The sequence below is a fragment of the Haliotis asinina genome, chromosome 2 (assembly GCF_037392515.1).
Source record: "Haliotis asinina isolate JCU_RB_2024 chromosome 2, JCU_Hal_asi_v2, whole genome shotgun sequence".
Classification (NCBI taxonomy): domain Eukaryota; kingdom Metazoa; phylum Mollusca; class Gastropoda; order Lepetellida; family Haliotidae; genus Haliotis; species Haliotis asinina.
The window spans coordinates 34,427,416-34,453,237 of record NC_090281.1 but is presented as its reverse complement, the minus strand read 5'-3'; the positions used below and the strand labels follow the sequence as shown (position 1 = coordinate 34,453,237).

At 41.7% G+C, this 25,822-nt stretch overlaps 1 protein-coding gene across 1 annotated transcript; it reads left to right on the top strand.

Annotated features, from left to right (window-relative positions):
- Nucleotides 1-379: 379 nt before the first annotated feature.
- On the top strand, nt 380-25,609 carry LOC137273636 (uncharacterized). The gene is made up of 23 exons (XM_067806402.1): nt 380-461; nt 1,482-1,544; nt 2,849-3,008; nt 3,221-3,414; nt 5,213-5,422; nt 7,952-8,096; nt 9,229-9,437; nt 10,400-10,513; nt 11,422-11,505; nt 11,923-12,064; nt 12,508-12,621; nt 13,273-13,361; nt 13,632-13,688; nt 14,540-14,678; nt 15,899-16,012; nt 16,574-16,662; nt 16,835-17,038; nt 20,244-20,385; nt 20,902-21,015; nt 21,588-21,679; nt 21,886-22,584; nt 24,224-24,350; nt 25,209-25,609. The coding sequence occupies exons 1-23, from the start codon at nt 428-430 to the stop codon at nt 25,411-25,413; spliced, it is 3,540 nt and encodes a 1,179-aa protein (XP_067662503.1). The 5' UTR covers nt 380-427; the 3' UTR covers nt 25,414-25,609.
- Nucleotides 25,610-25,822: the final 213 nt, after the last annotated feature.

Below are 25,822 nucleotides of genomic sequence, written 5' to 3'. Positions count from 1 at the left end.
TACAAACATTTCAGAAATAAATCAAAATGAATCTGTGCCAGACCCAATGGGATAGGATCCGTGCTGTCTCTCACTGAATCCTAGAAGCCGATGTGTCTTTGTTATTTAACACACTTATTGTACTAATAAATAATGAAATCTGTATCAGACAATCCAGTGACTGACATCAGGAGCATCGATTATTTTCGGTTTGCTACGATGACGTGCATCAATAGCTCAGCGATCCTGTAAGTCGCCTCTTACGAATAACCTGAAGGACCTGAAGGAACAATGACCTGAAGAACAATGACGACAGAGGCATTATCTGGTGCCATTAGGCCATTGGTCTTACACCGTGGCGTTATCTTACGAAATGGTGATAAGCGACACTGGAATTTTCGTCACGTTTTGTCACATTACGCCTGAACGAAGCTGATCACGACACTCTATGATGATTCCAAGGATATTTGCCTGCATCCTCGGTGAGTTATGTTCATTTTATCAACATGCCACTGTCGCCGAGAGACGTTCAGTTAACCACGTGTTTTCTTAAACTGAAAATATTACATATATATGTCTAAAAAATAATAATAATAATATTCACGTTTCGAAAGGTTTGCGTTCTAATGGTAATATCTTGAAATTTTGAATTCTTGAACTGTCAGTATTTTTTTCAGTCGCATATGACATAATAGTATCGTACTTGTTTTTTATGTGAGTTTTTTACTCACGCTGAGGTCACGGTGACCATGAAACATGTCATTCAGTGCACACCGATCCTATCTTTCTGGGTACGTCAAACGCAATCTATTTGTCTTCCAACTCGAGGTTTTTTTTCGAGCACAGGCCAAAAGTAGATGTATATCCACTGTGCAAAAATGTTTTACATGTTACAGAGGTTTCAGTGTCCAAATTACCTCACTGGATTGTCTGGTTCAGACTAGACTATATACAGATTTAGCTGGAACATTGCTGAGTGCCGAGTTGAACAAGAACCAAATCTTACACCTCTGTACAACGTTATAACCACATGGCATAAACTCTGCTCTATAATTATCTCCCCTTGTCCTCGTTAATCGCCTACAGTGAAAAATCGGTACGTTGTGACTATTTCATGCTACTTGAATTAATGCGCGTTCTCATTGGTGAATCGCACACATCTTTAAGTTTGCATTTATATGTTTTTAGCTGCGTTTATTTATTTTTTTTATTTGTTCACGTTTCAACAAGGAACTATTTTGTGCACATGATGTTGATAATTGTAACGACCGAATACTTGGACAGTCGTCAGAGTCACTTTGGCATCAAGATACAAAATAAAAGCGTATTAAAGTATTTTTCACTATTTCACCTGACGAAGTCAATATTTTCATGAATCACAGAGACACAGATGTTACCTTTTCTTCTCTGTATAGCTCTGCTTAGTTCACTATTTATTATCGGTCTTAATGTAGTAATGTAGCATTGAAGATGTTGGTATATAAATACTCACCTTGTTTCAGCTTGCAATTTGATCCCCTCGGTAGATCCCTTCTTACTAGGAGGCGACCCCTTGAACACCAGAGGTAACAATATTTACATAATTATCATTGGATGTACAATGGAACCTTGTTAATCCGCGCGGTGTCCGGTCCAAGCGAACACAACTGGATTAATACATTGCCGGATACAACACTCGTCGATTGCCTGTAATCATATACAATCATTGCCGTCAGTAATCGCCCAGGTCTGAAACTTTACGTGTTAACGTCGTCCTTAAAGACACAATGTCACATGTTCGAGAATGTTTTGGCGTATATTTTATATATATTGGGAGCATATGTGTTCACTTTAGCTTTCTACTGATACAATAAAAGACATGTTATTTATTACGACTTGCCGGAAATTGATATCTGAAACATCGAGAACAGCTTCCAAACAGATAACTCGGAGCCTGTCAGTGGGACCCCGTGAAGGTTCGGGTCTTCAGCAACCCAAGCTTGTCGTAAGAATCGACTGATTTGACTGGAGGATTTCAGATGCGTAGGTCGATGTTCATGGTGTCGATCACTGGACTGTCTGGTCCAGTCCGGACTATTTACAGACCCCCACCATATAGCTGTTATATTGCTCTGTGCGGCGGTAAATAACAAACAAACATACAAACAAAACCAACACAGAGTGAGTTAGTGAGTGAGTTTAGTTTTACGCCGCACTCCAGCTATATTACGACGGACTGTAAATAATCGAGTCTGGACCAGACAATCCAGTGATCAACAACATGAGCATCGATCTGCGCAATTGGGAATCGATGACATGTGCCAACTAAGTCAACAAGCCTGACCACCCGATCCCGTTAGTCGCCTCTTCCGACAAGCACAGTCACCAACACAGATGGTTGATGGTATAGAATATTAGTGGGATTATATATCACTAACAACTTGCCGTTTTATATTGCTGGAATATCGCGGAGTGTATATGCTGCATATACAATAGGAATACATGATGACATGCATTCGTGACCATTCAAAGCATGACTGAGAAACTACTCATACATGTCGAGTATGCTTGCAGGGTACAAGCCGTAAGGGGCGGTAGGGTAGCCTAGTGGTTGAAGCGTCCGCTCGTCACGCCGATGATCTGGGCCCGATTACCCACATAGTTTCAGAATCCGTGAAGATTCGGATTAGAGCTGATTTTCAATAACCCATGCTTGTCGTATGAGGCGACTAACGGGGTAGGGCGGTCAGGCTTGCTGGCTTGGTTGACACATGCCATCGCACCCCAACTGCATAGACCGATGTTCATGATGTAGATCACCGGATTGTCTGGTCCAGGCTCGATTAATGTTAATCTTAAAGCAACAAATATATGTTCTATTACTTTCCAGCATCGTATTGCCGCATATGTGACGACAATGACCCAAGCAACATGTGCAAGATGCATAGAGACGACAGCCGTGCATCCACGATCTGTACAGTTAATAAGGGGGCCCCTTTTTGTATGAATACAATAACAGCAGATGGAGGCGGTGTAAAAATAACAAAACAGTGAGTCTGTTTCTCGTCTCTGTCAGCAGTAGAGGGTAGGCATAGTGAGCGAGATGATCGAGCTGTCTAAGGTGCCAAGCTAGTGATCCAGTGATTTTGGATTTTCTTTCTTTCTCTCTCTCTCTCTCTCTCTCTTTTCTTTCTTTCTCTCTCTCTCAGACTGAAGTCAGAAAACACTATACAATTGAAAATAAATGTCTGTTTCATTTTAGATGTGCCTCTAGAGATACCTGCCATAACCTTTGGTGGGAGAGAACGAGTCAAAATTCAGCCTGCAGCCAAACGGCTGTCGGATCTGGTCGCCTAGCAACAGGTACCACGTGCAGCATGTGTTGCGCGGGAAGACATTGTAATGATGACAACTGGCCAACAGGTCTGCTCCAGTTTCCTGACACTGTTGTCGTAGGTGAGTGAATGAGTGAATGAGTGAGTCTTAATTAACGCCACTTTCAGTAACACTCCAGTCACATCGCGGTAGGGAACACCAGAAATGTGCTTCACACATTGTACCCATGTGGGGAATCCAACCAGGGTCTTGGGAATCTAACATCATGCCTGGTGGGAAACCTGTAGTGTCCTGGTTTAGATGTTTACTACTCTGTGAAACTTTCACTCACGGTGCTTACTAAAGAAGACCAGGGCAGAATCATAGAAAGCTGTCAACTCCGAAAGGCACGGTTCTATGCTGTGAATAAATTGTTAGCCAAGATGCGTATATTCTTTGACCGATGTAACTGGGTTATGAAAATAATATTAAAATACACAACGATATAAGACGTGGCTCGATGGTAAACTGGTCACGAGGGTAACATTATATATTGTTCACTGGACACGATGTTTGTCTACGTTCCTGGAACATAAACAAATTAACATGGAGGGTACATCAACCCCTTCGCCCCGAGGGACCAGTGACAAATATATTATCTTGTCGAACACCTCAATGTTGATTTAGAAATGTTTGAAAAACGGGCACAAACCATTTTGTAACCATCGCCACATTCCAGGCGCGGTACATAGAAAATGTTACTCACTTGTAAGCGGGGTACATTGACTATAACGCACACTCCGGCGCAGCGATGACTTAGCATAACATCACTGCCACAGACTAATTTGTATATCACATGACCGGACTTTTCTCTTGTTTGTAAACAAATGCGCACATTCAGTCATATGCTGAGACTGACATAAGGTAAGCGATTCGACGAGGTTTTCATAATGTTTTACACTGTTACGTTAATATTTTTCTACAACTGCATCAGTAAGGTTTATGACAATACATATTTATATTTCAAACCGGCCGCATCGTTTGCTATCCACTAGGCTTCGATGACAGCACGTGGAGCCATACAACCCATGTGAACAAAGGGTCGCTACGCAAATCGAAATAGTGTTACAAGTTTTAGGATAATTTCACAGTGAACCTGAACCATTTTAACAAAGATGTTTAATTAGATATGTAGACTCATAAAAAATAAAACAGCTATGAAATCTGTACATTATGTTGACTGAACTGTGTAAGATATGACGAATACTCACATCTTTCTGGCCTGTGGCAGAGATACTATGCTGGCTCGCCGCATGGATCTTTGGGTAGGACAGTGACTATATATAACGTTGACTGAGGAGCGGTCAGCCAATCAAAAAAGGGCATTTATATGCGCGGTAAGATGAGAGTTTATGCTTATGTCCCCTATGTTTGTTTATGATATAGAGGGTTCATCAACCCATGGTCGCCTCAATGTTAATTTTGAAGCTCGGGTATCGGATCATAACAAGGGGTACCGGAGTAAGGCAATTAACCACTACTGACAGAAAGAAAAACGAATTTAGAGTTATCTCCCTTCGTTCGATTTGTATACGCCATCTGTAATTCACAGTAAATCTGTAACTCATACGTGACTCAGGTATTCGGCATAAAGAATTACTAACACGAAGCACCAAATGAATTTCCACAGTAATCTTGAAAATGTTACTTGTAAGCGGTTACATTGAAAGTAATAGTTGAACGCTCAGTTAATCAGAAAACGACATTATGTGTGAGGTAAGATGGTAATTATATATTGTTTTAGCCTGTAGGATTCGTTTGATAAAGTTGAAAAGAAAGTTTCCACTTCATTGTTCGTAATAGTCGGCTAAAATATTTTACTGTTGAAAAAATCACACCTAATATACTCTGAAAATGAAGTCAGTTCTCATTTTGCAAGTCCCTCAAACAACTGCTACAACGACAGTAGCGCCAACAACTTCAACAACACCAAAGCCAATATCTACAACACCGAAGACAACGTCAGCTGCAACAACAAAGCTGACAACAAGAAGTGTACCATTTACCCCGCATCATCCCGTGACGACGTACCACCCCCACTACCACCGGAGTACACATGGCGTACATCACCACACTCCACTTCCTAGCGGTGAGGATATTAATTGGTTGGTTGTTTGAGTGAGAGAGTATGGTTTTATCCCGCTTTTAAGCAATATTCCTGAAATATCATGGCGGGGGACACCACACGTGGACTTTAAACAGTGTATGTACGTGCGGAATCGAATACTGGAGTTTGGCATGACGAGCGGACGCTTTAAATTATGACGCTACCCTATCAAGCCCACGCATTAGTTGAATGTCATATAAAACAGAAACTCATTTAGCTGTTTGCTGTTTAACGCTATACTCAGTAATATTTAAGCTATTTGGCAGTCATATTCGAGTCCAGACAATCAGCGATTAACTGTACAGTGAGTCGCAGTAAAATTTCATTTATACACAGGCACAAAAGTTAAGCACCACTATTTTCATAGTGTCTTGATTCCACCACTGAAAATCAGAAATACAAACTATAAATGTTTATGACTGAATTAGCCTTCCATAGATTCTTGAACCTAAGATTGTCAAGATATGACAAGGAAAACATTCTCCATGTGCAACTCCATTTCAATACCAACTGAATCTTGAAAATCGAGTTTCGCACACTTGTTTCTCTTTAGAGTTAGAAAATCAGTCATGGTAAGGAGAAAGTTAACTACCGCTGAGAGATGGCAGATAATAGGCATGAAAAATGTTGGCGTGTCATGCAGGGCCACTGCAAGGCAAATGGGACGTCATCACACCGTCATCACCCGTTTAGGTGCCTTCCATAATCAAACCAGTGATGTCAATGACAGGCATAGATCTCGTCAGGACAGTTACCACTGAGTCTCCGTAGTAGCAGATCACAAAACTAATGGGTGGCGCTGAACTTTTGTGCATGTGTATATATCAGTTCTTTCACTCTTGATACAGTACCGACAAGGATTCTGAATCCCCGATACAAGCGAATCCTTTAGGCCGGCATATCTAAGTTTTCGAAAAAGAAATATCTAAACTTTAGTGGACCGCGACATTACACTTCAGTGGGTGTTTTATACACCTTGTCGTTTCTGACCTTCATGGCATCTTCACTTTAAGTAAACGTATTAGCTCAATCGGTATTATTCCTTACGCTGCTACACTGAGTCTAAGACCCTAGTAGACCGTCGCGTCAGGTAACCTTTGAGTGACCTATGACCGCCCAATCAAATGCGAGCAGAACGGATTTAACCAATCTGACGAAGGCTACTGTTTAAGGTTCGGCAGCACTAACAAGAATGTCCGGTCTCTGACACTGATCTCTCATCACACGAAAATCTGCATCCGCTTGTTAGACTCGGTATAAGCAGTGTAACGAATAACACTGAGCCGAAGTTCACTTCGACTGGACATCTAAATTTGTTTCAATATTAATATCTTTACACAGTAAAATACACCATGTAATCAAACTAAATCGTACAAAAACTCCAGCCTCGTGTGAATCACCCTTATGGACAGCAAATGTCAAAGGTGACTTTGTTCGTCAGGTGACTTGTAATTGTCTATCTATATATAAATAATGTCACTGATCTCAGCTAATGTAATGCAAAAAAGTGATTTATTACCAAATGCATGTCCATTATCGCACGCACTAGGTGACTGAGTATGCTTTCGCCGTTTTGTGTTTTTTGTAGATTTAAAAAGTACATCAACCATGAGGTTCACAAAATGTTTATAGTTAATGGTTTGCTATTTCACGGCGGCATGTTCACATATAATAGGATCTGAGGCAGACATACCAGTCTTTTACCTTTTATGCAAGTTCCAAGAAGCATGACATGTCTTGTGCTGTATTCTCATTAGCGTCTTGGTTGTGATTTCCGGTGAAACGTGTCGGTGCTTCCGGCGAGATATGTCGGAGCTTCCGACTGAATGTGTCGGAGCCTCCCGCGAGATATCGTCAGCCTTCCGGCGAGATGTGTCAGATCTTCAGAAGTGAGCCTGGCCCTCGGGTCAGATGTATGATTTTAAACTGAAACCCACAAGTGTCACAGAAGTGAACACTCTCGCTACAAACACATCGGAGATGATGCTGGACACAGAAATAGAATCCAATAGGGATTGGTGGTCATCCTCTGTGATCTGACTGACCACGTGTCATTGTATGCTAGCGTGGCTGCGTGTTGATCATTCTAGCAGTGGCGTATCTGTCTAACTATTCTCCAAACGTTCGTAGAACTATGAACTTCTTAAGACCATTCTCAACACATTGGCTACGATCGAAGTTAGGAATTCGTACGGCTACGAATCTTTCGAGAATAAGGGTCTTAGTCCAGACTCGATTACTATTATTGCGCCGAGATAAAGGTGTGTTTCTTGTTTAACTCCACACTCAGCATTTATGACGGCCGACTGTAAATAATCGAACCTGGACCAAACTCCAGACTTAACAGCATGAGCATAGACAGTGAGTCAGACCACCCGATCCCCTTAGTCGCCTCTTTCGACAAGCATGGGTTGCTGAAGACCAATTCTAACTCGGATCTTCACAGCTGCATATATCAAAGCAATATAAGAGATTATATGTATATTGTGCTGCTTTCACTGTTGTTCTCAGCGACGGTGTGTATGCAGTGCGTGGAGGACCCCACCAAGGGCTTGCACTGTGACCCTGGAAGTCAGCACCGGGTCTGCGGGGGGACAACGCCCTACTGTATGACGTCATACTACAGTCAGGGTAGCTCGTACAGGATTGAAAAGAGGTGAGCTGTGTCTTTAATCCGGACAACCTCGTGCAAGTTTGAAAGGAGGTGAGGTTTTCTTATTCTTTAACCCGAACTCGTGCAGGGTTAAAAACAATACGGAAAAATTCAATTCAATACGGATGGACGAATGAATGAATGAGTGAGTGAGTAAATGCTGCCTTTAGCTACAATGTTGCTGATATTCGTGGCTAGGGTTGAAATGTAGTGAGGTACTATTTTTCCAAATGAGACAAACTCATGCAGGCTTAAAAGAGGTGAGGTTTTTCTTTAAACTGAGCAGTCTCTTTGGAGGTTGAAAAGATGTATGTACTTTTTTCTTTAACTCAGACTCACACAGGGTTGAAAAGAGGTGAGTTTGGCTCTCTTTCTCGCTGATGGTTGAAAAGAAATGTGATTTTAAAGAGAAAAACAATGTAATGGATTCAAAAGAAGTGAGGTATTGCAAAAACCAGACTCACTCTATCAGAGTTGAATATAAGTGAAGTTTTCTCCAAACTGGTCAGGACAAGAACCCTTCAGATATTTTACTAACCCGAAAGAACTGATACAGATGTGATAAATGCATAACAAACGAAACGAACCGAGTGGAATTGCAACATAGCTGAAATAACGCGTATGATAAATCCACCCCACGCTTGGCTGATATAACTATTTTGGTTCACATGTATTAGATTCAGATTGGGTTGGGTTTTTAGCGCGCTTTCAACAGTGTTCCAGTTATATTACGGTGTCTGATAGTTCGGTTTGAAGGCACTCAACACCACTTTTGTTTAACCCTTCACCACCCGAACCATAAGCAGAACTTCTAAGCGCTCCCACATAACATGAAAAAACCTCCACTGATTCCTGTTAAATCAAGAACTGACGTTACCTTATTGTGCTTTGTGTACAAATGCCACAATGGCGAAGGTTCGGAATACTTTAAAGAACTTCTTACCCCATGCACTCCAAATAATTTCAAACGATTGGTCAAGATTCATTGTATATATGTAAACTATCCACCCACTTTGTTAGCGCTTTGAGCATGGGCCTTGAGCATGGAAAAGGCGTATAACACGTTCACATTCAGCATTTATTATCATTATCATCTACAAGTGACCAGTGTAGGAAATGAACGTTGTTTCCACAGCTGCGCAGACCGTAGTGAGTGCTATAAACTTTGGTGGCAACAAACATCCACAAACCAGGAGTGCTTCCGGGATGACCTTTTGACCTCTACCGGAAGTCGACCCTCTTCTTGTCACTATTGCTGCCGGGCAGTGGGCGTCAGCGCGTACTGCAACAAACTTCCGGCACTAGTACCCTCACATCTTGTCATGTTTGCTGCCCTGCCCACAGGTGAACCTTTCCCTTTTCCTTAGGCAAACACTAAGTGTATAAATTTGATAAGATATAACTTAATTTTAATCTAAAAGCTGACCTAGTGTTAGATCGGAGATTCCAGCGAATTTACACAACCTAAGCCACCATCGATAAATGAAGGTTAGTTAGTTTGGTTTCACACATTGTACCCATTTGGGGTATCTAAACGGGGCCGTCTGCGTGACAAGCGAACGTTTTAACCACAAGGCTACCTCATCGCCCCGAGTTTGGTGTTTCCTCCTAGTGATCTCAATTTAAGCATTAGGTTATTATATTATTATGTCATTGTTATATATCATGTCATTTTCCAGACGGATTCTAGTAGAACTGATACACAACTGGCAATAAGTATGGTGACTGAACTGTACAGGCAATAGGGCTTGTAAGTCTTGCGAGGTGCAACTTCCAGTACTAAACTGGTTCCCGGCTCCCTTGCGACATGCGAGACGGACCCAGCTTACTAGCGGTACCAGTTTTCCGGTGACAAGTGAACCAGTTGAACTGGTTCAAAATTGCCCCACCGCTAGATATGACCTTACAAGACCGGCCCAAGTGTACATCCATGCTTGACTGGCACAGCTGTTGACAGTCATAGTAGTTCGGGTTGGTTAGGTCTCAGGTTTGTTATACCTGCAAGAATTATCGGTTCCTTTCTGTCAGCTGACAGCCACGAAACCATTCAAAAATGTATGAAACGTTGTTTGTCAGCGGAAGTACTAAGGTTTCGCGAAGTGCTGTCGACTACTTATGGGCCCTGTATCTTAATGACAGTTTGGAAATCACGATGTGGATAATGAATCTTGAGGCCCGAAGACGTGGAACGACGACGCCGAGTGTGTGCAGATGTATTTTAATATTTGCAAGCACCGACAGTGATGCACCATAAAACGTTTACCGTTTCTATTAAACTGTTGAAAGAATAAACCTCTATTTGACAGTACCACAAACCTCCCTGACAACAACACCTTCTACACCTACAACTACCGCAACAACACCTTCTACACCTGCAACTACGACAACAACACCTTCTACATCGGCAACGTCTTCTACATGTGCGTGAGTTGTTAGGTTCAAGTACACAGGGCAGATAGGTTTTGCAAGCAGGGGAGATCTATGCCCCAAAATATAGAATTTGCTCAATATTGGGAAGCTTAAGACTAGTATAGTATAAGCAATGTAACCTTAAATATTACCTGTAACATTATGTCTTTACAATAATCAACTAGACTTTGATATAGTTGACATAATGATAAGATGACGTTAAACACGACTCTCTCACTAACCCCAGACGTGTCCTCTTGGGGATTCCAGAAAGAATGCGACTTTACTACTCCGTGGTTGTGCTCGTACAGCCCTGGCGGAATCAAGTGATTTTACGACACAATACCCTGTCACGGTGTAATCGTTCCTCGCACTATCAGTCACCAGTTTGCTAAACTCCATCATATACACTCTGCATCATTTACATTCATTCGGTTACATGCCTGAAGTGAAATCACTTCCAACCGTGAAAACTGAGTTTCTAACTAACACAATCACCTTGCATAAGGTCCTCTGCAGTGTAAATTTCAAATGTTTGAATCAAACTGTAACATTGTTCGAGGTGTCAGGTTACAGAAGCCAGACCTTGATAATGTTTATATAAATGCAAGCCTAAATTGGTGTTTCCTTTATATTATATTTATAACTCCACCCACATCAAGAATATTTAATGATGAGCCCCTTGAAGTCATTGTGAAGAGATACGTAACATGATTTTCAGTTATCCCCTTATACAATTATTCTCACCGTTTGCGTTCTGTATTAAATGCAGTCTGTTTTTGAAGGTAAACCAGACTAATTACCCTCTTGGTAGAGGTTTAATATTTTCATCTCGATGAAGAAGACATTCGTTAATCGCCATTCAAGCAGGGCAGTTAGTACAATTGAGTATACGATATGAATATTTGTTAAACCTTAGCGAGTACGACCAAGAAGAGCACATCTGAATCCACATCGACTTCACATTCAACACTGACAACTGCTGGAACAACATCATCAACAGGTGAGCAATGTGTCACTTACCCCACAGCTGCGACAGAGTGTTCATTGTAGAAAGGAAACAAAACTGGTATTTTCAGAAAAAGTGCCTATTGCATTTCATCTATATCACGATATAACTATTTAAACCACATCAGATACATACAACATATGCCATATTTGGGATTTCACTTTTTTTTAAAGTAAAGTACAAATTCTAGTACTTTTTGGGGTTGAATCCGGGATTGGAACCCGCACCTTCAGAGTTAGGCACCTAATCGTCAGCCGTCTAGCCCGCTCAGCCACCGCGAGTCATGTAACATTCAAGCATGCTAACAAATGCACTGGCTAAACAAATGGATACTATTTCGCACAATGAACGTGAAACATCAAAGCTCTCTCTCTATATATATGTACAACTGAGTGACCTTCTGTTCCTAAGGAAAGAGCCAGTGTCAAGTATGTGTAGATGACGGAGTGACAACATGTGACGTCACAGATTTAGCTGACTGCCCGGATGACAGACCCTTCTGTATGAACACGCTGGAGGTTGACGGGAAGGGGAACAGGGTTGTCACAAAAGAGTGAGTCGAGTCACAAATAAATGGTAATGTCGACTTTAGCATTACTCCAACAATACACCGTGGAGACACCCAAAGTTAGCTCCAAACATTGCAGTCATGCAGAGCTGTCGACACCAGCCTTGTTCATAAGTACATGTATACCATTCATATACTGCCTACCTAAACATAACATTAGCAGAAAGTCATCACAGATATAATAGCTTTGATCAACAATACGACAGCCGTAGGCATCACATCAAGAAAACTTCACCTCATGGCAGCAAGATTAACATCAACGTCATCACCCGTGTTTTTATGTACTCATTTCAGTCCATACGTTTATAATATGATTCACGTCGACAATCCCTCCAACATTTACCCTGCCTGTTGTTGTTGAAACTGAACACGAACTTGTGACGTGAAATCAATAAATTGCAATCAACAGTGTGATTTCTTTTACCAAGGTGTGTAAGTGACACGGTGTGTTACTCGGACTGGTGGCTCCAGACTCGAACCCAGACTGTGTGTATGGCCAACCTAACCAACATTCCCACCACTAGCCACGGGCTGCTCTGCAAGTAGGTTCAGTGAATACTGATTGTTGTTTTACATGTCAGTTAACTGTTACCACTTCACGCTTTCATTCTGCTCATTTCGCATTTCAGCCGTGGGTGCGTGAGTATGATTTTAGGCCGCTTTTAGCAATATTCCCTCAAGATCACGGCGGGGGACAGAAATGGGCTTCACACGTTGTTCCTACGTGGGGAATCGAACCCGGTCTTCAGCGTGAAGCGGACGTTTTAACCATTCTGCTACCCCACCGCGCCATTTAAGTTCTTAGTTTGGCGACAACTTCGTGTTCGTGTGTTTTTGAGACGAAGAATCAAAATTGGAAATCGAAACCCATGACTAGCACAGATCCTGGGATATAACTACTAATTAAGCTACACGTTATCATTTCCTACCTATACCGCTACGCACACATGCCACTAACACCGCCGCTATGACATTGGCTGAGTGTAGTTCTACGCCGCCTTTAAAACTCGAACTCGGGTCTTCGGCGTGAAGGGCGAACGTTTTAACCACTAGACTGACTACACTGCCCCTTACGAAAGACAAACATCATTGTTTCATGGAGCACTGTTGTTGCTGCTGCTGGTTTGTACTACTATACAAGATCTGACAATAGTGTAATTGCGTCTATCCGAGGTTTCATATCTACTCTCCAGGTGGTGCTGTAATGACACGTCAACGGGGACGACCTGCAACAGCAACGTAAAACCAGACAAACTCGTGCAGTACGACATCCCAACAACATGTAAATCTATCAATGTGTTTACACGTTCACGAAACATCATTTCATGCACTATTGCATGCCCACAAAACATTTTGAAATTTATCAACTATTTTAACGAATCAATGTAGCGAACATATTTTGGCAAGCCACGATCAAAAGAACCATTATGAAACATGATTCATAGAAACAGATGAGAAAAAGATATTGTCGGCATGATCTGGATTTCATCATTATTCAAGACAAATATTCTCCTTCTAAGGCATATCCAAAAATTGTTGTCTGTTGTTGTAGCGCCTTCTACAACCACGGCATCAACAACAACAACAACAACGACAACACCGAAGTTGGGTACGTGGTTATTTTCATAAACTCCATCTTCCCAAGGTAAGGAATTCAAGTGTCTACAAAAGACCTGTTCCCGCACTTATAGTTACACTAACCGAAGTTAGGAAATGCATTAATTCCGAGGACTTTTGCTGTACGTTATTGAAAGGCTGACATCCTAGGCGTAGAGCTCAGGTCACGAATCTCCGAGAGCTCGGAGTGTCATTGGATGACAGCTTAACTCCCGAGAGTTTCCCGGAGTTCACTCCTTCTGCACAACGAAGCACATGTGATACGTGTGATCTCACCATAGGCAAGTGCGTTTTTTTTTCAAAATGGCCTCCACTGACCCAGCAGAAAATGTCTAAACAGTTGGATGAAGACCCAGCAGAAAATGTCTAAACAGTTGGATGAAGTCAGGTGACAATAACGTTCAGGCAGCTTGGGTTATCTGGGATAATAATAATCAGATTCTGAATAGAGCGTTCAGGTAGTAACTTTTTCAGATGGCTACTATGAGGTGTGTAAAGGAATTATTATATAATAGATAAGGACAAACTTTATGGATGAACAACTTCTCTATTTAATGTTGGTACAATGCGTGAGCGAGTGAAGGAACGAATGGGATAGTATGCCGCTTTGTCAATCTTTCTTCCTCGTGAAGGGAACACAAGAAAATATATGCCCGTGTAGAGATCATACCACGAATCGACCCTGGATTCAGTTTCAGAAATTGTTCAGATTATGGAAGTTAAAACAAAACCTTAAGTTGTCCTCACAGTATATGACAAATCTGCTCTTTTTGTAAACAAAAATCGCAAAAGGTCATTAAAACAAAGGAAAATAAATAAAAATATACTAATCATAAATTTCAGTGAACCGGTGTCAGGTATGTGTGGATGACGGCGTGACGACATGTGACGTCACAGATTTTGCTGACTGCCCGGATGACAGACCCTTCTGTATGAACACGCTGGAGGTTGACGGGAAGGGGAACAGGGTTGTCACAAAAGAGTGAGAAGAGTCCAATATGCAATCAAAATTACAGTGCAAGATAAGGTTTCTAGTGACATACAGACAATAAATATATCATGTAAAATATAGCCGAAGTTCGACACACCAATAGCCAGTAAACAGCAATTAAAACAAACTCCAGAGGACCGCTAGAATTAGGTCTTAATGATCGTATTCGTTTCACACATTTCGATTGAAATATAGAGTCAGTGGCCGAGTCGATAACAAAAACCAAACAAAAGTTCGGTATATCCGTCAGTTCGTAATAAGTGTGTTAGATATATACGTAGTGTACGGTATTGGTCCCTTCCGAGAGGGTAACGAATGTATTGCTCTCTGCTATGTAGGGCTGTACATTGGCAAATAAATTGTACTACAATATTTTGCGATTCAAGCACCGTATTACGATACGTACTGCAATATATTGAGACCTAATAAGTGTTTGACAGTTAGTGACACTAATTGAACATGTCAATCCGATTTTCTACACTATAAGTCCGTAAACATACAGGTTATGGTTCTAATAAAAACAATCTCAAAGTTAGGTTGCGTAGTTATTTTATTTTTTTTATACAATTTATTGCATTACAGTATGTCGTCATTGAATAACGAAGGAAACGATTAGTTGTGAATGAAAGAGTTAGATTTTAATTCAAACCATGAAGATAATCCTCCAAACTTCATGTATGTTCTTTGAATATACCTGTTCTTAGAGTGAGTGAGTGAGTTAATATTTAACGTCACATCGGCAACATTGCAGCCATATCGTGAGTCCTGTTCTTAGAAAAAAACATAGCAATACGTATCGTCTGAAAAGCATATTGCTATATACCGGTATACCGGTAAAATCGTCCAGTCCTAGTTCTCTGTTACACAAACAGACGCATACCTTATACAGATTCATCTCTGTGTAACGAGATGCTGTATTTGTTAATAAATCTAATTATAGCTGACAGCAGTGTTGGGAGTGCTGTAAGGAGAACTTGAATGGGGCTAATAGATAACTTTGTTTACAGTTATATGTAATACTCTCATGTCAATTATAATTGGGATGAAAAAAACATTATTTCCACACCTGTAAGCTGATAAACTTTTATAAAATCTTTAAGGAACTATTACAGATAAGAAAGTTCAACACTTTCTGGTTCAGTCTACGTAGCGCTCGACATTGATATATTGTGTATATGTTTCACATGAAGACTTAAATGTTAATCATACAGGTGTGTAAGTGACACGGTGTGTTACTCGGACTGGTGGCTCCAGACTCGAACCCAGACTATGTGCATGGCCAACCTCACCAACATACACGCCAGTAGCCACGGGCTGCTTTGCAAGTATGATTACAATCATTATACATATGGCTAAATGTATTGATGCAAAATCTAACCTGAAAAGTGATAAATGGAATGTTTGATAGACTGAATACGAGGCAAACCTCTCTCATGCTCTAAATAAGAAAATAATAAAGTTATGTTAATGCTGGCATTTTATTCGAACGAACCACTGCTTACTAATCATAAAGGTATCTCGAAAAGCACTTTTTTTAAGGGCGGCGGGTTAGCCGAGCGGTTAAAGCATTCGCTTGTCACACCGAAGAACAGGGTTCGCTCCCGCATGGTACAAAGAGTCAAGACCATTTCTTGTGACACCTTTCCTAATATTTCTGGCGTGTATTAGCTCGAATATATTAAAGGGGCATAAAACCAAAGACATCCTGTGAAAGGGACTTGTGTTGTGTAGAGTTAAACATGTACTAGGTATTCGCGGATTATGTTCCTTGATGTGTCAGTATCACTGCGTCAGTATCATTTTGGACGACCTTCCCCAACTATATTCCCATTTCCCATGACAAATATGATTTGCTGATGTTTCACTGATCCACTCACTTACTCTAGATGGTGCTGCAACGATACATCTTCCGGTATTTCCTGCAACAGTGACGTTCAACCACACAGCCTCGTACAGTACGACATCACCACGACAGGTAGTGTTACATTTTCTTTGTGTTCATATTGTTAAAGTGACTGATGTCATGAGCAGGGAATAATTCACATAAGACCTTACAGTGTTTAGCGTTTAACACATGCATGTTGTACCTACAACGCCAGTGTCTACAACACACGCAACTACTACTACAGTGTCATCAACAATTACAGTGCCCTCGACCTCTACTGTGCCATCAACGACTACAGTGCCTTCAACGTCTACAGTGCCTTCAACGTCTACAGTGCCATCAACGACTACAGTGCCTTCAACGTCTACAGTGCCATCAACGTCTACAGTGCCATCAACGACTACAGTGCCATCAACGACTACAGTACCACCAACATCTACGAAAACAACAACTACGCAAAAGCTAGGTATGTCTCATGTGACAGTTTATAACAGATTTACTGAGTAATACTCAATGATGGGCAGTTTATAATAGACTTACAAAATAATACTCTACGATGGACAGTTTGTAATACACTTACTAAGTAATACTCTATGATGGACAGTTTATAATAGACTTACAAAGTAATACTCTATGATGGACAGTTTATAATAGACTTACAAAGTAATACTCTATGATGGACAGTTTATGATAGACTTACTAAGTAATACTCTATGATGGACAGTTTATGATAGACTTACTAAGTAATACTCTATGATGGACAGTTTATGATAGACTCTCTAAGTGATACTCTATGATGGACATGAGAGAACACGTATTACAAAAAATGCTTTAGTACAGGTTTAACGCACCAGACGGTATTCTGACAATGACATCCCGTAGCCGATCGGTATCACTCACACTATATTCATCAGTGTCATAAGTTAAAATCGTTTGTATACACATACACGTTTGTAACAGAATCGGGCGTTGGGATAATCTAGTAGCTAAAGCGTTCGCTCGTCACGCCGACGACGTGGGTTCGATTCCCCACATGGACACAATGTCTGAAGCCCATTTCTGGTGTGTCCCGCAGTGATATTGCTGGAATATTGCTAACAGCGGCTTAAAACTAAAGTCAGTCACTCATTTACTCATAACTGAATCGGAAGATGTCCAGGTTAAAAGAGCCCGGTTCAACGAGATTATCACAGATTAGCTATTAATAGCAACGAAGTTAAATAGCTCTCCACATGTGGCAGTTCAATAAATCCAGTTAGATGTATCTACTTCTCTTAAAGTCCTTATCTTCATCGGACCCGTGAAGATCTGGACCTAGGTTTTCGAAGCTCTCTTACCGCTAAGATAAACGTAAGTTGACGTTAACGTATGACACATACATCGTAGCGCTAACAGAGCATCGAAAGTCTAGACCCTGGTTTAGAATTGATCTTCAGTAACCCATGTTCGTCGTAGGAAGTGACTAACGGGATCGGGTGGTCAGATTCGCTGACTTGGTTGCCACGTGGCATTGTATCCCATTTGCGTAGATCGATGCGCGTTGACTGATCACGGGATTGTCTAGTCCAGACTGCCGCCATGTAGCTGGACTAAAATGAAAATAGTGATAACAGATGGTTATTCCATTGCTGTGAATTTGATACGGGGATTGCAGATTTGCGTTGGACAGCAAATTCACCTACATGTACGTGAAACAGGGCCCAGAGTTTCGGACATAGTCGTAAGTGCCATACGTTAACATTAACTTATCTTTGTACTAAGAGAGATAAGAAAATTTAGGCCCGGTCCGATGAAGTCCAATGGCAAATGAAGTCACCGTTTATCAGCATCACCAGAGATGTGATATTGCAAGGGGAATAATTCATGGTGTGTTTGTTGTGGAAATAACGCGGTAAATGGTAAAAATGTAAACCAACAATTTTATGCAAAAATACTTTTAATGTATGTATTTTGATCCTTCGAGTGATCCTGGGTAAATACCCAAAATAATAATAAAATATTTTCTATATTTTTATGTAAGTGTGTCCTTTCGTTGACAGCTTTCACACGTGTAACGTTTGCACATTTGGGTCAATGCAATTTTCAAGAGAACACTTTCTTTTGCCGTACAGTTAATAATTGTGTCCATTACCAGAATCATCAAACTAAACCACAGATAGATGTGGACATCGCTAGTGCTTGATCTATATAAGCAATCTGTGCTACCGAGGGAGTGTAAAGTTTTGTTCCTGCACATTTACAGTCAGTAACCTACGATCGTCACAGTTATGTAACACTTTCTGTGGTCGTCAAACCATTGTCGTTTATGTAAAGGGACCATACAGATCCAGGGATTCCTGTTTACTCTATCCTACAGGCATCAAGACGAACCTTATTCTAAAGTCAAGGCTGACGTGTATATAAGTCCAAACATACTGCTAAATACAGAGAACGAAATCTGAAACTGTCTTCAGAATTGTCCAAACGCGACCTCTCTGTTGAAGTGGTGACAATTTACACTTCATGGGACAGATCATTCACAATACGTGTTCGTTATGGGGCCCAACCGCACCGAATCTCCACGCGATGTCTTTTTAACATTATTCCCATGACGCATGCGTGAGAGTATGACATGTACGTACTGTTCAGATAAGTGGTACATTTTAATTCCAACTGGCATATTGACAGTCCACTTGAAAAAGTGGAGCCATATTTGAACCTGGAGAGTTTTATTTTGGACGAAAGTAATTGAAACAACAGCCTCCGCTCACATAATTCGTATCAAATCAATTTTAATTTAACAAATGCAGGGAGACTCTCATTTTCTTTCTAAAAAGAGATCGCCATTGAGTACTAACTGCCGTTTGAGCGCTGCCAACGAGAAATAGAGTAGACAAGGACCCAGTTTTACGTGACAGTTGCTCCAGTGGGAGTTTACAGACTGTTATCGCCTTCGCTTACTGCAGGCCCGTAGAGTGTTGCAAACCAAATTTTGGGTCCTTTCATAATCATATTAAAAGCTGAACTGTTTTAAAAATAATTCCGTTTCCAATACGAAAACAGACTGAGTACATTTGGAGTGTTTGCCATACAGGTTTATATTGCTTTGGCAAATTTTCAATGTCATTCTTATCGACCTCAGCCGAAAATGTTTTTTCGGGCATTTTTTGTTTTTGAGAACACTGAAAGGTGTGTTGTTCAAGATCGGATACACATTCACCGTGTTTTGCACGTGCCTAATGTTGTGTACATGTATAATATGCAGGTCCACTACCCATAACCACTGATTGCACCGGCGGGCTGTCAGTTGCATTGGGTTCGAACTAGGCACTCTTGGAATTCTTTATCCGCCGATTGGAGAGGGTCGACTTGGTTTGACTGATTTTTAACCTCGCACCAAGCACTATTCCAGCCATATGGCGTCTTGACCACACACAGCCGGTGATCAACAGTATGAGCATCGTTCTGCGCATTTGGGATGCGATGAAATGTGTCAACCAAATCATTGTGTAAAAAAGTAGAAAGTGTGACGTTAATAATTATTTTCCTTTCTACACCCAGATTGATGTTAATGCGTTCGATTCCTGGATTGTCTGATCCACATTCGATTATTTACAGATCGACGCTATATAGTTGGACTATCGCTGAATGTGGCGTATTAACTAGTCTCACTCACTGTTTCTGCTCCCTAGTAAAGACCCGGTGTCAGGTATGTGTGGATGACGGCGTCACGACATGTGACGTCACAGATTTGGCTGACTGCCCGGATGACAAGCCTTTTTGCATGAACACGCTGGAGGTTGATGTGAAGGGGAACAAGGTTGTCACTAAACAGTGAGTAGAGTTATCGCCCTTTTGTGACGCTATATGTAACTCGAAACCTCCGGGATGGGTCTATCACAGCTGACGTCAAGATGAGGTCGACCGTATGAACATTACGCAGCTGCCATGTTGTGATTTTCAGCTTTCCAGATTCTTTGAGAACAATTTACTAACCTTTACAAGTTTCGAAATTGTTTTATTTTTTTCACACTTTGTTTTGTTTGTTTAACGCCGCCATATTCCAGCTATATAGCGGCGGTCTTCAAGTATTCGAGTTAGACAATCCAGTGATCAACAGCATGAGCATCGATCAACGCAGTTGGGATACGATAGCATGTGTCAGTTAAGTCAGGACCTCATCACTAGACTGTTTTAGAGGTATTTTAGAAGTTGCTGAGCTGAATTTGTTGCGTCACCTTCACCTCACCACAAGGTCTCGTCCGTCGCTTCTAAGGACAAGCATAGGTTGCTGAAGACTGGTTCAATTCTTCTATTCTGATTATTCACGACATACTATGTTAACTTCAGATGCGTAAGTGACACTGTATGCTACTCCGACTGGTGGATCCAGACTCGAACCCAGACTGAGTGCATGGCCAACCTGACCAACATACACCCAAGTAGTCACGGGCTGCTGTGCAGGTATGTGGATCACAGATCAGTTCTGGATGTTAATGTTGATGTTATAACAAATAAAGAATACTTTTGTGACATTTTCGCTACCTTTCGGCATTATTTCATCAATGTGGCTATGGGCGGCGTAAGGAACGTTTCACGCATCGTACCCATGTGGGGAATCGATCCAGCTCCTAAATTTTCAAAGCTTGACGATACATTGCCATACATTAGCATAAACTCAAAACCATTGCCGGCTCTCTTAGCACTCTGAAAATCATGACACAGTGTCTTAATCGCAACATGACCCTGCCTCACTGTATACAGTGTACACTGTGTATGTGTCCGATAGCCGATCTCTGCCCCCGAGTGAGCGGGTGAACAAAATACCGTTTGATGTCATCAAACAATATCACGTTTGTGGACATTAGAAATGGGCTCTTAACACGGTGCTATCCCTTCACAGCCTGACTTTTGACCAAGCGTCATTCCTGTGACGACGTTGTCTGTTGGTTAAATTAATGTTTTGCCTCTTTGACTAGCTGTTTTCTTACCCTGGACTAATATGTCGTCTCCTTTACAAAATCCATCCCCCGAAGATGGTGTTGTAACAACTCGTCTCCGGCTACACCCTGTAACGAGAACACCACACCATCCAACCTCGCTCAGTACGACATCATCACGATAACAGGTAGGCCCACATATGGTTGAGTAAGTCAGTTTCGCCGCAAGAGTTTCAAGTTTTGATTAATTTTAAGTGCGTACTATTTCTTTAACAAAAACATCATACACCACACACCCACCACACACCCACCACACACACGCGCACACACGCACACGCGCAACAACGTTTCACAACGTCTCCAGTTTCATTACCTAGTAATTTCATCAACATAGCTCCTACATCACCGTCTACTTCGGCGACATCCAGTAATTCCTTCAACACAACGTCTGCGGTACCGTCTACTACGGTGACGTCCAGTAATTCCTTCAACACAACGTCTGCGGTACCGTCTACTACGGTGACGTCCAGTAATTCCTTCAACACAACGTCTGCGGTACCGTCTACTACGGTGACGTCCAGTAATTCCTTCAACACAACGTCTGCGGTACCGTCTACTACTGTGACGTCCAGTAATTCCTTCAACACAACGTCTACGGCACCGTCTACTACTATGATGTCCAGTAATTCCTTCAACACAACGTCTGCGGTACCGTCTACTACGGTGACGTCTAGGAATTCCTTCAACACAACGTCTGCGGTACCGTCTACTACGGTGACGTCTAGGAATTCCTTCAACACAACGTCTTCGGTACCGTCTACTGCGGTGACGTCCAGGAATTCCTTCAACACAACGTCTTCGGTACCGTCTACTACCGCTACATCCACAACGTCTTCGGTACCGTCTACTACACCACCTATTACAAGTGCATCAACAACACCATCACCATCTTCAACCATCCACGAAAAATCCACGAGTGTCACGACATCTAAAACGCCAAAAACGTCCACAACAACAAATGCTCCAACAAGTGTGACAGCAGCGAATACATCAATTGCAAACTCCTCGGCCAAGCCAACATCAAGTGGCAAAGGTAAGTATAATCAATAATCCGTCAAGCTGGCAAGCAGGTCATGGGTTGTTGTGCATGATATCAGCCACTGGTTTAACTGATCGGGATCGAACAAGCCTCCCACACCCGGCGACACGTTGTCATGGGACTGTCCGATACTACATGTTTACTAATCTGGGGCCCCTTTCACAAAACTCTCGTAAGCCTAAGGTCTCGTAACTTTTCTCGTAGCATTCGTACCTCCTATACTGTAACATAGGAAGTAGGAATGCTACGAGAAAAGTTACGAGACCTTAGGCTTACGAGAGTTTTGTGAAACGGGGCCCCGCCTCATAGTCCTTGTACTATATTATGTTCTGTAAAGCCAAGATCTCCCGACAATGCTAAAGCCCTAAATGAAGCAAGTCTAGATTTCTCCGAATCTCGGATCAGCCTGGGGCTCCTTTTCAGTTTAAATCGGTTTATTTGTTACAATCAAAACTGTGCGTATTCGGAGACTAAGCGTTAGTCTACGGGCATACCGGTGAACCACAATACGCTTTTAAAACGATACGTATTGCAATGATGTTTTCTGGGATGCTGTATGTTGGGTAAAAACGTATAGTAAGTAAGTACGTTTTGTAAATAAGTCAATGTCCATGGATGACGTGAAAATAATATATTTAGGTATAAGTGTCAGGAAGTACACACAATACTTCGCAGTGTGTATCACATTATAGGCACGTCAGTATGTTGCAGCTCAGTTTCCCAATATACAGTCTATTCTTTCTAAGGGTGGGTGATAATTACGGTGAACCGGTAGATCGCTATTCAAACTTCACAGTACGATATATTGCGATACACGGAACCGATCACCCGATACCATCGGTTTTTTTGTGATTTCGTCAAAACTGTGTATTTATACACTAGTAGTGTTCAGAATGTTTAGTGGTCATATGGATTGCATTTGTGTGGTTTTTAAACCCGATAAATAAAAAATACATCTACATTACTTTCAAAACTCGTTTTAAGGATAAAGAAACCAAAATGGTGGACTCCGCTGCAGATACTTTTTCTCGAGTTCCAAACTTCAAAGCAAAGTCTACAATTTGAAAAAAATATTCAATGGTTTTCTTGTGCAATTAAGTCCTGATAGTGACCAGTGGCGTTAGTTCAAAAGAAAGCAAAGGGTATATCACATATCACAATATATCGCAGTTTGAAACTTTTGGCATTACCCAACCCTAATGTTTTCCTTATAACTGATATACCGTTCCGCCATACTCAGACACAGCTCCATTCCAATCTTACGTTCGTGTTTGTGTGTGTGGATAGTCACAATATAGCACCTCAACCTTGGTGGGCTCTGCTGGAGGTTTGGAATTCATTCGACGGAGAGACTGATCTTGAAGCCGATTATTTATTTTCCAAGTACAGACCAAACAAGAGTCTCCAGAAACCTATTCTTGTCGTAGGAAGCAGCTGACGGGATCTGGTGGTCAGGATCAACTTGGCATAGATAGATGCTCATGCCGTCAATCACTGGGTTGTCTGATCCAGACATGATTGTTTGCAGACCACCGTCAAATAGCTGGAATAATGCTGAGTGTGAGTGTTAAAGGACAAGCACAATCGACCGAAGTAACATCATGACTATCACCTACCCATTCTTTGATTCTAGGTCCTACCACGTGCTGGGACTGCAGCAATGGTTGTCCCTTCATTCAGCATCCCATGACGTGTGCATCCGGGTACTGTCTGACGACGATCACAGACGACATCCAGTATACCAGGACAATTAGGAAGAGGTGAGTGCATCAGGGCCATTCTGGTTTTGGAACCCTTGTTCAGCGGATCCCAGCCGGGATATGATACATAGTGATTGATGCCGTGAAATATCACTGATCTGGGATAATCGCAGCTTTGACTAGTCTGTCAATGTCAACCAGAGCACAGTGTAACGTCAGGCATAGTGGAACCTGTATGGTGAGGACAGGCCAAGAATCAGTCTGGGGACAACTCGTGATAGTAGGGCCTGTATACCTCACGAGAGTTACTTCCGGCACTAAGCTGGTTTACGGCTCCCTTTGCGCACGTCAGCTTGCGATATGCCAGACGGGCCCAGCTTACTACCGTTACCTGACTTCCGGTGACAAGCGCATATGCAATAACCGGTTCTGGTTCAAAATTGCGCGACCGACATACATGACTTTATTAGACCGGACCAAGTGTACGAATAAAACCATATGCTGTTACTAATTCACTGTCATCATGCTATATACAGTGTCATCTACCCGTGAAGATTCCTTTTTAGAATTGATCTTCAGTAACACATGCTTGTCGTGTGAGGCGACTAACGAAATCGGGTGGTCAGGCTCGCTGACTTGGTTGACACATGTCATCGGTTCCCATTTGAGTAGATCGATGCACATGCTGTTGATCACTGGATTGTCTGGTCCAGATAATATTTAATTTAATCACTATCTGCAGATCACTGCCATATAGCTTGAATATTGCTGATTCAATAAAAATACGTTACATGTATTCACACATTATTTACCTGTGGTTTATTGATGGACCATATATGGAGATATGAAAATAGGGATGGCGTTTTAAATATTATATGATACGTACAAATATATAAAACTCACTCACTCACTATTCAGCTGTGTTGACGAGGCCACCTGCTACAGCAAGTGGTGGCTGCAGACATCAGACACGGATCTGTGTCTGAACATGCTGGACCACACGTCTGCTCCATCTGGCGCCAGCATAATCTGCAGCTTTTGTTGCGACTCGGACAACTGCAACAAGGGCGACTTCCCACCTAAGAGTACACTGTTTGATGGGAAACACAGCCAATTTGGATAGTTCTCACTGAAGACGGGTCTGTACTGAGTGCATCCAGGCTATAACTAGCCGATAGTGATTGTGTACTGTACTGCATGAGTAAGTTGTTCATAAAAATGTCTCTCTTACTCTTTAGTTGATTTATTTCTGTGAAATGGGACAGTTTCAGTGATGAGAGGCTCTAAAATGTGTTTTCAAAATAATATTTTGCGTTCTATTGATATTTGTTTTTAATACCTTAGAGAGCAGTGGGTACCCTTGTGCGTCTGCTCGTCGCCTCGAAGGCCCGGGTTCGATTCCCTTCGTGGGTACACTTGTGAAGCCCATTTCTGGTGCCAACCGAGATGACAGTGCTAGAATGTTGGTAATAGCGGCGTAAAACTATACTCACTCTCTCATGCCTGAGTTTTTGCTTTGACGATGAACTCAT

Coding starts and splice junctions, on each gene's coding strand:
- LOC137273636 (XM_067806402.1), top strand. CDS start 428: ATGATGATTCCAAGGATATTTGCCTGCATCCTCG. Junction 3,009..3,220: donor GGTGTAAAAATAACAAAACA/GTGAGTCTGTTT, acceptor GTTTCATTTTAG/ATGTGCCTCTAGAGATACCT. Junction 11,506..11,922: donor TGGAACAACATCATCAACAG/GTGAGCAATGTG, acceptor TCTGTTCCTAAG/GAAAGAGCCAGTGTCAAGTA.